Source organism: Thecamonas trahens (genome assembly GCF_000142905.1).
Source record: "Thecamonas trahens ATCC 50062 unplaced genomic scaffold supercont1.79, whole genome shotgun sequence".
In the NCBI taxonomy this organism is placed as follows: Eukaryota; order Apusomonadida; family Apusomonadidae; genus Thecamonas; species Thecamonas trahens.
This window is the reverse complement of record NW_013657601.1, coordinates 8526-20989: the sequence shown is the minus strand read 5'-3', so window position 1 is coordinate 20989 and position 12464 is coordinate 8526. Positions and strand designations below refer to the sequence as shown.

Sequence of the window (12464 nt, the reverse complement as noted above, 5' to 3'; positions counted from 1 at the left end):
CATGTGGGGGGGGAGGGGGGGACAATGATCAAGGGCACAATGATAGTGGTGGCGGGGATAGTGGCGGGGATAGTGGCGGGGATGGTGGCGGGGATGGCGGCGGGGATGGTCATGGCTATGATCAAGGGGACGGGACGACCAACATGCTCAAGGGCATGCTCAAGGGCATGATCATCAGGGCTGAATAAAGGGGATAATGGCTCAGCACAGCCACCAGAGGTCGGTGCCTGCTCGACACTGTTCACGAACCCACCAACCTGTCAATTTCGGACCATTAATATCTCCGCACCCACCCGCGCGCCTCCCTAAAAAATTGCGGAGCGACCCGGTGGCACGTGCGACGACAATATTTCCCCATCAACGTGGGTGCGAGGCGGGCGGGGCCGGAGAAGGGGAGGGAGATACCGGCTAGTGTAGGCATACCACCCCACTTCAGTTCAACAGCACCATCGGTACAACCAACACTCTGTGCTCCCCCACCGAGATGCGCTTGAAACTTGCTCGTCTCGCTCTCCTGCTCCTCCTCGCGGTGGCACTTGCTCCGACGACGACTGCCGCGTCTCTTGTTGTCCCCGCTCTCCACTCCCGGGCTGGCGCCGGCAAGGTCTTCTACCTCAACTTTGTGGGCGCATCCATCCCTAGTGGCACGCCATGGAACTCGGGTGCCGCCTTTACCGTCGCTGCCTTTTCTCATGATGGCGATCGCACCGCTATCTCCAGCGACGAGCTGCTCCAGATCAAGACCATTCACGCGGCCGTGGCTGAGGACTTTGCCCCCTTTGACGTCGATGTTACGACCGAGGAGTCTACCTTTACATCGGCACCCCTGGCCAACCGGGCCACCGTCATCTTTACCAACTCGAATGATGTGGTGGCCGGCGACGAGGGCCCGATGCAGGCCGCCTTTGGCCTCTTTGGCTCGACCTCGGGCAAGTACGAGCACGGCTTTGTCTTTGACACAAATGTGGTTACTGTTCGCGCGCGCGCCGTCGCTGCCTCGCGGGCCCTGGGCCGGATGATGGGCCTGTACAACGACGGCAAGGACGTGACAGCCCTGCATCCCGGCGATGCTGTGCCCGGTGCCGCTGCAAACGTCGGCTGGGGCCCCATCATGGGCGCGCCCTACACCGTCGAGGTCACCCAGTGGTCCAAAGGCGACTACTCGGGCGCCACGTCGACCCAGGACGACCTGGCCGTCATCGCCTCCAAGATCCCTGTCGTTGCCGATGAGGCCGGCGACACGCTGGCGTCTGCCACAGCCATGACCATCGTCTATGACGATGGAAGCTGCAGCAGCCCGTCCGCGACGGGCGTCATCACCACCGACGCCGACGTCGACGTCTACGCCATCTCCATCGGCTGGCGTGGAAGCTTCACCCTCACCGTCTCCACCGCGCTCGACACCACCTATGCCTCATACAGCAACCTCAACATCAAGGCCTGTCTCTACCAGGTCGATGGCACCAACGATGTGCTCATCACCTGCTCGCTGCCCGAAGCGACCACGTCCGCCACCGAGCTCGGCGCCGCTTTTTCGGTCGTTGACCCGGCAGCACACGACTACAAGCTGACCATCGAGGGCATCGGCGATCGCGCCGGCACAACCGGTGGCTACTCGGGCTATGGCTCGCTCGGATCTTACAAAGTCTGTTACACGGGGCCCATGCGGCCTGCGCCACCCCCACCGTCGCCTCCTCCACCGCCTCCGCCGTCACCGCCTCCGCCTCCGCCGCCATCGCCTCCCCCCTCTCCGCCGCCGTCACCTCCGCCATCGCCACCACCGCCCCCGCCGCCGCCATCGCCACCGCCGCCATCCCCGCCGCCACCACCGCCGCCCTATCCACACCTCGAGGTTCCCAAGGCCGAGGCCGCCGGCGCCGTCAACATTGTCACCGAGACCTTTGTCCGCGAGCTGCGCCTGGTTCCCGACTCGCGCTTGATCATCGGCGAAGATATGGCGCTACACATCACTGAGCGCATGCTCATCGTCGACGAGGAGGAGTCCAAGCGCAAGGCCATTATCGAGCTAGTCATCGGCTTTAACCTCCGGACCCGCACCCCGCTCATCTTCACTGGCTGTCCCGACAGCCTCGACCAGCTCGCCCTCGTCCTCCATCCCCAACAGGGATCGGGCCAGGATCTGTTTGCCGTCGGCGAGGACTACGCCATCACGAGCCACTCGTGCATCATCCCGCCACGCACCCCATCGGTCCGAGTCACCTACAACGGAATCGGCACTCGTGCCGCCGCCCCGGTTGCCTCGATCGTATGCAACACGACCGCGTGCGTCGCCACCGGCCGCGCCGCTGACTCGCCCACCGATGACACGCTCGAGCTGACGCTCATCATCGCTGGCTCTGCCGTCGGGGCTCTCATTGTCATCGGCATCGTCGTCTGCGCCTGCTGGCGCGGCTGCCGATCCAAGGACCACACCGTCAAACCCAAGTCCGATCCAGCTCGCGACACCAACCCACCCGACTACGCATCGGCCGTCTCGACCTACTCCAAGGCGCGCTCGTCGTCGATGTCGTCATCGTCGGTCAGCGCGAGCTCGTCCTCCAGCTCCTCGCACTCGGGCGAACCGACCGAGGTGATGCGGTATGGCAGCGGTGCCAGCCCGTACGTCTGATCAGCGCCGGCCGGGGCGCATCCCCTCTTTACCTATCTGCACGGCGTAAATAGCGTGCCTTTTCCCCACCACAATCACTGGTTGGCCAGTCCCCCCCCCTACGCATACTCGCTGGCGGTGGCGGTGGTGATGCTGGCGATGCTTCCATCGTAGGTGTACGACGAGTCGGTCCGGGCCGACCACCTCCGCCGCATCGGCACGCCGGATCCGGAGCTGGATTCGCTGGCTGACGACGAGCTCCGCGCCTTGTTCGACACACTGTTGTGCATACTCTTCTTGCTCCTCGGGCGATGCTCGCCCTTGGTCACGTGCCGAGCCAGAGCGCGGTTGAACCACCACATCGAGACAATGATGACAGCAACCGAGACCACCAGCATCGAGCCGTTGATGAGAGCAAACTGGAGGAGCGAAAAGTGCTCATCCGATGCACTCGGTGACGACGGCGACGAGCCGATGACGGCTTCGTTGGTCGTCTTGCGCATCTCACCGTCGCTGTTGATGTTGTCGCCAGCAGCGACCTGGGCAAGATGCTTGGACTTGGCCACAGCGTTGGTCACCTCGTCCGACTGGGATGGCACAAACACAGCATCGACCGTCGAGTTGGAGGCGACAAGCGTGGCGAGCGTAGGCAAAGCAATCGCGCGAATCGCAATACTTTCGCTGGCCTTGCGATCTTGCAGTGTCATGGCGAAGAGGTCATGCGCGCGGCGGCTGGCGCGCAGACCCCGCGCAGCCCGTGCAGTCACCGCCTCGACGCCCGAGCTCACGATCGCACGAACCGCCGAGGCGAGGTCGTCGGCCGGCGGGTTGTTGCCGGCCGTGACAAAGAGCGAGACGATGGTACTTCCCGCATTGGCCGGGTTGGGCCCGATGAACGAGACGCGCATGCGGTCGGCAATGCCGGCCGAGACGCGGACGTCTGCGGAAGAGGCCGGCTGCGGGCCAGAAGCGGACGGGCCGAGCGTGAGCTCCATGGCGATCTCGAGGTCGGCAATGAGCGCACCGGCCCAGGCCTGGGGGCTGGGCGAGAGTGAGCCGTACGGCGAGCCAAAGACGAGGCCGTCAAGCCGGACCGAGGTGTCTTTGACCTGGACCGGGTAGACACTGAAGACCCACTCAAAGACCTCGGGCGCTACGTTGTCGGCAAGATCGTAGACGTTGGAGAGGGCGATGATGACCTCGGCGCCAGCGAGCGAGCTGAGCGGGAGGGTGTTGTCGATGCCAAAGCTGATGGTGTTGCCCTCGCACCGCACCTTGAGGGTGGAGGCCGGCCGCGGGACCCGATCGACCATGACCGAGTACAGGAACCTCGTCGGCGCCTCGCAGTCGATGTCCTCGGTAAAGGCAATGCTGATGGCATCGCCCGGAAAGTAGACGCCATCAGCAGGCTCTGCCTCGCCCAGTTGGGCTGGCGGGACACGATCGATGACGCCCGAGAGCACGGTGGCGTACGTTGCGTCGAGATCGTCGCGCCCGGTCGGCACGCACTGCGCCACTGCACGCAGCTCGTAGAAGCCGTCGAGAAAGTTGGCGACGTCCCACTCAAAGAGGCCAAAGCCAAACATGTCTTCCTCGGCGACGAGATCGATGACGTCTAGCGATGCATCGCGCGCACGCTCCCAGGTGGCAGTCCCGCGCCGGCGCCATTCCAGCTGGACGCTCGCCAGCCGCGGATGCTCGCTCCAGGCCTGCAGATAGTACTCGGGGTTGTACACCAGGCCGCGGATCTTGTTAGGAAAGGCGGTTTCAAGCGAGGCGGTGTTGATGAGGAACTTGCCCTGCCGCTGAAGATCGCCGGCCCAGGAGAGTCCGGCGCACGGCTGCAAGAAACGGGCCGAGAGCGCGATCGCGCCTTCGATGGGCGCTGAGCGCGAGAGGGTACCCATGGTGTAGTACTGCTCGTCTTCGCAAAGCGAGACAGCCTTGATGGCGACGTTGTCATAGATGTAGGCGGACGGCCCACGTGAAGCCGTAAACGTCACCTTGGTGGGCGAGTTGTAGCCGGCGGCGATCTCGACCGGCTCGATGAATGGGGCACCGTTGAGCTTGACGACCAGGCCGTCCGGGTTGGTCACCAAGTCCGGTCGCAAGTTCATGACCATGGCCTCCTGAGTCGGCGATGTGCTTACTATTTCCGCCTCAAAGGAGGCTGCACCAAGCGGTGGGATGTTGATGACGGTGCCCGAGGTGAGGAGGTTGAAAGCCACAGCTTCGCGCGGCGTCGTCCCGATCTCGTGCGGACACTTGGACACACCGCCTGTGGTCTTGAACAGCGGCGTGCCGTACTTGGGCGACTCAAAGACCTTGACCTGGAAGTAGTCGCCGAGCTCGCCATCGCCGAGCGTGAAGCCAACCTCGTTGGAGGTCACTGTGTTGCTCGTCTCCGAGTTGCCGACGCGAACTTGGCCGGCAAACTTGGTGGTGAGGCCGATGGCGACCTTTGACTGGAAAAGAGTGGTATCAAACTTGGCCTCGCTCTGCACGGCAGTGTCCATGTAGAACGAAAAGTCGTATGTATCACCGTCGGACACCTCCTCCACCGAGGTCCTCTCGATGGTGTACCCGCCGCCTGAGAAAACCAGCTCGGAGGCGTCACCCAGCTCAATCGGCTGTGCAATCTCGTAGTCGAGGTTGTGCGCAAGGAGGATGAGGTTCCACGCATGTATCGACTTTGTCAGCCTGTCGATCTGTACAGGATCAGACTTTGGGTTCTTGTGCTCCAGCATGAGCAGCATGTGGAGCTCGGGCAGAACGCCAGTGACTGCGTCATAGATGGTGTGGTAGAGAAGGACTGAGGTCGGCTCGGGTGCCCACTGAATGCTCGTTGTCTTGGAGAGGCCATCATTGCGATGCTCTGACTCGCAGCTGCCGCTGTTGGCTGCATCGGCGTCAAAGGCGACCTTGTCCGTCGGAGTAAACTTGACCGTCAGTGCTGGCATGACCAGCAGGTCCGGGTAGTGGATGGTGTTGCCCGCGCCGTCGTCAACAGCGATAAAGGCTGGATCGTCTGACGTGGTCATCTTGTCCGACTTCATCGTCATCGTCCCTTCGGTCTGCGACGTGTCCGAGCCGAGCGTGAACGCCATCTCCGCGGTGTGCTCGAGCGCTATCGTTGTGTCGACTGTGTCGGTGCAAGTCGTGGCCCCAGGCGCACCGACGCACGCCGTATTCTTGATTTTGACGCCATGGCCGAGGGTCATAGACTGTTCGCGGGTAAACTCTCCACCTGTTGCGTACTCGAACGTGGTCTCCACAGATTTGCCGTTCTCGACATACGAGGTCGAAAGACCGCCAGGCGGATCGTACAACTTGGACGTCACCACCTCGGTTGGCATCCGCATCAGGAAGCCACCTGGGCGGGCCAGCTCACCTGCCACTGCAATGGGCCATGACAACTACAGCATCGGATATCCCGGCTGGTCAAAGTCGACTCGGTACTGGTACAGCAGACTTGGATGATGGACGTTCGGCGCGGAAGGCAAGAGAGGGAGCTCGACAAACGTCACGTTGTCCACTCCGCCGAGAATGGCGTGTGCCGGCCACCCGTGCTGCAGCGGGACTTCGCAGCCAGCATCGGTGGCGCACGGATAGACCGAGCCGTCGGTAAGGACCTGGGTCGAGACAGTGTCATAGACTCTGATCGTCGCCGCAACTCGCGGCTTCTCGTCCCGGGACTCGGCCACCAGGTTGGGCGAGGTGATGGGAAAGTCGCGGCAGAGCATGTGGTCTGTGAAATGCTCTTCGAAGACCAACGCCACGTAGTTGATGGATTCCAACGGGAGCACAGCGTACCCGCACGACGATGAGGAAAACGAGATGCCCTTCATCGAGATCTGGGGCGGAACGTGGAACTCGTAGCGGGCGGTGCTCGAGCCGGAGCGGAGATCGGCTTCGACGCGGTCCTCAAGGACGGCGCGGAAGTAGGTGCCGACCTGACCGACCGAGATGCCCGGGACCCAGAGATGCGGCTGCATGGCGTCGATGTCCTCAAAAGTGGCATCAAAGAGCATGGCCGGAAGCGCAAAGGTCGAGATGTACGAGGACGACGAGCCGGCAACGACGCGGCGGATGTACTTGGGACACGTAGCAGCGATGAGGCGGACGACGCCCGGCCCGATCGGGAAGTTGCACTTACCGCCGGCGACTTCGACAGAGAGCTCAACCGCGGTCTGGTCCTCAAAGTCGACACCCTCGTAGTGCTCGATCGAGGCCGCGAGGAGGAAAGACGGCAGCGGGAGCGAGGTCTTTGGCGAACTCCCGCGCGTTGACGACGCACCAAGCACAGTGATCGACTCGATAGAGCCGTGGCCAGTGTACGCCGATGCGAGCGGGAGCGGGGTCATCTTGTGCGCCGACTTGCCGATGGCCGGCGCAAACTCAAAGTTGGGCTTCTCTGTCGTATCGACGTTCTTCAGTTGCCACGACGCCATGACATGGACCGAGATGCCGACTGGGAAGGTGAGGGCGTAGGCACCGGCCGCGTCTGGGCGGGTGCACTCGAGGCGCTCAAAGGTGACTGCATGATAGGAGCAGATGTAGGCTCGCGGATCGGCGACAGGACACGGGCGCGCGTCCTCAGTGTACTCGGCAGTGGAGGCGACTGTGAGCAATCCGGCGACCGAGACGACCGAGACATCCATGAACTGGGCTTGGGCCGTGCCGAGGTGTGTGACCGAGACAAGCGTGCTGTTGCACGGGCTGCCACCGGCACACTTGTAGGTGTGGACATTGCCTGCCGTTGTCTTGGATGCATGGACCATGAGCTCGATGGCGGCGTTGGGCTCGTTGGGGATCTGAATGGCTAGCTGGGCGGCACCAGAGCGGTCGGTGACGGCCATGGCCAGTGGGACAGCCGAGCCAGGGTAGGTGACAACGACCGAAGTGCCAACGATGCCAGTGCCCGAGGTGGAGAGGACGCTGATCATGATGGTGGCAACCCAGTCGACATTGAGCTCGGCGGTGGCGCGCGCAGAGGTGAAGCCGGAGATAGAGTCCTTGGCCTCGATCGAGTACTCGTAAGTCGAGCCGAGGATAAGATTGGCTACGTTGTCGGCGTCCGAGGTCGGGGCGAGCGGCTCGGTGGAGCAAGCGTCCTTGGCCGGGAGCGAGTAGGAGGCGATGATGGAGGGCTGCGGGTCGGACATGAGGCGGCGATGGACAGTGAAGCGATCCTCACACGCTGTGGCATCGTTCCATGCGAAGAAGACTTCGGTGCCCTTTTGGGTGACGGCAAAGTTCTGCGGAGTTGTCGAGGGCCGTCCCGGACAGTTGCAGTTGGTGGTCACCGTCGCCGGCGCCGAACGCTGCCACTCGCCGGTCTCGGGCACAGCCCAACCTTTTCCGGCGGGATGGGGCAGAGCATAAACGGAGTACTCGCGCATGCCGTCGAGACCAGACACGGCGATGCGTGGCGGAGAGGAGGTGATTTCAGCTGGAAAGCCGGGCAGCGATGAGCCACCATGACGGACGTCAAAGACAACCGCGGTGAACCACCACATCGAGACAATGATGACCAAAGGCAGAGGTGGAAAAGGTTGCGGTAAAGCCGTTGTAGGCGGTATTGGAGAAGGAGATGTCGGACGGCCGCGTTTTGCCACGGCACGTCCGCATATCGCACTCTGGATCCAACTCGTCGTCACACTGCTCAAAGTCGTCTTGCACAACACCATCGCCGCACCAGCCACCGCAGTGCGGGTAGGTGTGGTCGTCCGAGTTGCATTCACAGGAGGCAGTCTCGAGCGAGCACTTTCCATTGCCGTTGCAGTCGGCACTGCTCCCACAGTCGAATCCGTCCTCGGCACAGCAGAGGGTAAAGACAAAGTCCTCGTCGTGGAAGCGGGCAACGGGGATGTCCTGGGGCCCCTCTGTGTGCGGATAGTAGATGACCATGCCATTCCTCATGTCTTCAATCACCAGCTCGACCTTTTTGTATCCACTGGCGCAATCGCCTCTCACGATATTGTTGAGCTCAAAGACCTCGTAGGGATGATAGCAGAAGGCCTTGTCGTCAAACTTGGAGCCAAAGCTAGTGGCTTTGACCCGCTGCAGGGCCAACTCGGGCGATGAGCCCGTCATGCCATCCCAGTCGCTAGGGTCGGTCGGCTCATAGCCGTCGCGCCAGTCCATGTCCGGATCTGGGTCAAGCATGACGCCACCATCGTAGCTCTTGGAGGGCACGTAGAAGTTGGGCGAGGGGGTCGACTCGAGGTCTGCAACAGTCTGCGCCCGGCGGCAGCAAAAATCAAACTTGGTGTAGTGGGAAGAGGTAGCATGGTTGTCGTCGCGAATCCATGTGTCCACGTGGTCCTGGAGGTTTTCGATGGAGCAGTCATCGTCGGGGTCCTTGTCTCTTGGCGACTCAGACTCCTTGCATTTCTCCACTAAGGTTGAGCTTCGGTCTTGAAAAGACCACCCACCAGTGTAGCAATCGGCGTTGAGGTCGTCATCCTGGTTGTTGTCATCGACGTCGTGGCAGAACATGACGTCGGGCTTCTGCTTTAGGGTACCGTTTGTATCCGAGGCGATGAGCTTGTCGAGATCACCAATGATGTAACGGTCGCTCAGGGTAGTGATGAAGGGAGCACCCGCCATGGACGTCCCAGGCAGACTCAGCGAGCGGTAGGTCCACGCTTTGCCGGTGCCACAGATGCGAACCCTGGTCGAAACGCTGTCCGTCTCTGAGAGAAAGCACATGCCCACTTCTTTCAGGGCAAGCACTGGTTTGCTGCTGAGGACCAGCACGATCACAAGAGCAAGCGCGGCAGCTTTGATTCAGCGCGAGGCGAGAATGCGAGTGAGTCTGTAGCTGTGATCTTCGTGAAACGCGGGCGCATGCCTCCGCGTTAGCTAAAAATATGGAGGGAGACGCCGGATGGGGTGGGTGGTGGAAGAAGGCGTACCATGCCACGCAGCAAGGCTCCTACTGTGCATGTATGTAGAGTATGGGGGAGGGAGGTAGAGAAGTGAGAAGATGCCACAATGTGCGGTCTCGTAGCACTGTAGTAACTCGTATGAGATGTGTGTGTGTCTGGGACTAAGGAGGAGGGGGCGTGCGCTGACCCTGGCTGACCCACGTGGGCCGGGGCCAATAAATTTGTTTGGCACGCGCGGGTGCTGCGGCGATATAATTGACAGGTTTGGGAAGAGGTGGTGGTGGATGGGTGCATGGGGAGCGATAAAAATTGGAGGTCACTGGAGGCTGGCTGGATTGGCTCTACAGGGTGGCAAGGTGGCGTCGGGGTTATAGTTCTTCGTGGTCGTGGCCGTGCGGGACAGGGACGGGCGGCGGTGGACCAAAGTCGCTGCGACGGAGGGTGCGCCGGAGCCAGCGGAGGATTGAGACGAGGTCGTCGCGGGCGTCGCCGCCAAAGACGGCTGGTTCGTCGTGATGGGACGGCGAGTAGAGGAGAATGGTGGGAAAGGCGCGGATGATGCGGTTGCCACGCTTGCCGGGCACGTCGTTGCGGGTAAAGTCCATGATGGCGACATTGACCTCGCGCGAGCCGTAGGCGTCGCGGAGGAGGTGGATGTGCTCGTCGGCTACGCGAGGCGGCGAGGCGGCGCCATGGTAGAGGGCGGCGAGGTCATCCAAGACCGGAAGCAGCCGCTGCGAGTGGCCACACCATGGGGCGTAGAGCATGACCAGAGTCGGTTTGCTCGCCGTCAGCACAGCACGCTCAAAGGTAGATCCGACGAGGCGGGTGGCCTTGCCGCGGGCGGCAGCCGAGCTGGGCACCGGCTCGGAGACCAGGGTCGGCTCAAGCTTGCCGGCCAAGAAGGAGGCCAAGAAGCGCTTGAGCTTGAGCGGGCTGGAGGAGGGGAGGCGTTCGCCGCGAAGGTGGTAGGCATAGTGCAGCGGATGGTCTTCGATGGCGAGGGCGGGCCAGGCGCCGTCTGTGGCAAGGCCGAGATGGCGGGCATGGGCGACGTAGGTAGCCGCGTCCTGGAGGCCGAAGCGGAGCTGATGGCGGTAGCTGTTGGCAATGGGCAGTAGAAGATCGCGGAGGCGAGCGACGCGCGCGCGATCATCGTCGTTGTCCGACTCGAGGCGCGGAACAAAGACGTAGACGACCGGTAGCTGCATAGCCTCGTAGTGGGCGACGTTGGCCGGCGTGAGCACAGCCACGAGCGGATGAAGCTGGCGCTCAAAGAAGGCACGCAGGGCACCCGGCGATGTTGTCGGATCGTCGTGGTAGACCTCGAGGTGCGGGTAGCGTTCGTCACGCCCGCCCTCGGCATGGTTGGTCACCGCCACGATGCAGCCGGCGAGGGCGTGTCCCGCCGACTCGATGGCGCACTTGTCAGCCACGCCTTCGAGCAGGATCCGATGTGGCTTGGCATCGTATGCAGAGGCGGCGCCGTCGGCGACGGCGCGGGCGACTGTCATGGGCACGGCGGCAAAGGTGGCCTCGTGGCGGAGAAGCGATGCGGCGTGGATGAAAGCGGCGGCGGAAGTGGGTGCGGTGTCTGCGTCAGGATGGGCGTGGTGGCGATGGGTGAGGAGAGGACGGTGGGCTTCGAGCTGGGCATCGCCGAGGATGAGGAGGGCAACGAGGGCATCGTGACCGGTGTCGAGCACGGTGTCGGTGAGGGCGTGGACAGCATCCACCGAGTCGGCGATGGCAACCGGCGGGACAATCTGCTTGGCCATCCAGGCAGCAAGATCGCCAGCGTCAAGCGGGCCAAACTGGCGGTGGCGATGGCGGGCAAGGAGCTCGCCATCGGCGTAAAATGAGACAGAGGACGAGCCTACAGCCCCAAGACGGTCCACCCGTTGTGCGGTGAAGGACGGGCGGGAGGCGCTCGCCTCCCACACAAAGCGCTCATCATCGTCATCGACGGCGCTGTTGATGTCATCCTCAGAGTCATCATCGGACGTGGGAGGGAACTCCGCGCGGAATTCTGCGCCGACATCGACGACCCATGCACCGAGGTGGAGGCCATGCTCGTCCCCGGCGGCGATGGCGTTGTTGATGGCGTTGTCGACCACCACCGCGAGTTTGCCTACGTCCTCGTCGCAGTGGTCCTGGCAGAAGAGAACCACATGGCCATCGAGACTTGCGCCATGATCCACAAGCTCCAGCAGCTTTGGTGGCAGGTCTGCCGAGCCATCGAGCATGGTGGTCGCGTCCGCGTGGTGGTCGTCAGCGACTTGCGTGCCGCCGTCCGAGGCAATTTTGAGGCCGACCACGTGCTCGACAAGGCCGAGGCGGAGAGGGCGGACGGAGACGGCGACAGTTGTCGCGGCGAATAGCGCTATGCAGATAGCCATGCATGTGATGGTTGTGGTCGGTGGCATGTATGTGTGTGTGTGTGTGTGGGGGGGGGGGGGGGGGATAGAGTAGGGAGTTGGGTGTGTCGAAAAAAATGGTGGTCTGTTGCCGCGGGTGCGAGCCAATGTGTTCACGAGCAATGACAACATGCGACGGGTCCGTGGGCGCACAAAACGGCGGCCATATTAATGGGCGCCGCTGCCTCCAGCAATTGCCGCGACTGCTCGGGCTCGGGCCTTGATCACGTGTGGGCGTTGAGCATCAGCCTGGCGCTGGCGCATGCGCTCGCCGAGGTCCACTAGATCACGGGCGGCGGGCACGGCTCGCTCAAGCCATCCAACGTGGTGGTGGACACAAGAGCGGACGGATGGTCATCAAGAGCAACCAGGGGACGATGGCGGTGGTGCCATCGGTGGCGTGCATGGCGCCGGAGCAGCTGCGCGAAGCCGACGAGGGTTTCGAGGGCGGCATGTTCACTTTTGGCATGCTCCTCTACGAGATGCTCATACGAGCGCCGGCGTTTGATGGCAGCAACGCCATGGAGGTCGGTCGTCGGCGGTGAG

The 12464-nt window shown here is 62.6% G+C and overlaps 2 protein-coding genes across 2 annotated transcripts in view; one reads left to right on the top strand and one right to left on the bottom strand.

Annotated features, from left to right (window-relative positions):
• Nucleotides 1–484: 484 nt before the first annotated feature.
• AMSG_11424 (uncharacterized protein) lies at nt 485–2721 on the top strand (the record flags this gene model as incomplete). The annotated part of the gene is made up of 2 exons (XM_013897235.1): nt 485–1645; nt 1853–2721. The coding sequence occupies 2 exons, from the start codon at nt 485–487 to the stop codon at nt 2627–2629; spliced, it is 1938 nt and encodes a 645-aa protein (XP_013752689.1). The 3' UTR covers nt 2630–2721.
• AMSG_12452 (uncharacterized protein) overlaps nt 2642–12464 on the bottom strand; it is a gene marked incomplete at its 5' end in the record, with an annotated part of 15912 nt that continues 6089 nt past the window's right edge. The window contains 5 exons of the mRNA XM_013897234.1: nt 2642–6024; nt 6127–7964; nt 8143–8976; nt 9046–9306; nt 9923–11884. Of these exons, the coding sequence (XP_013752688.1) occupies nt 2728–6024; nt 6127–7964; nt 8143–8976; nt 9046–9306; nt 9923–11884 (8192 nt within the window). The 3' untranslated portion in view covers nt 2642–2727. The remainder of the gene's footprint in view (nt 6025–6126; nt 7965–8142; nt 8977–9045; nt 9307–9922; nt 11885–12464) is intronic.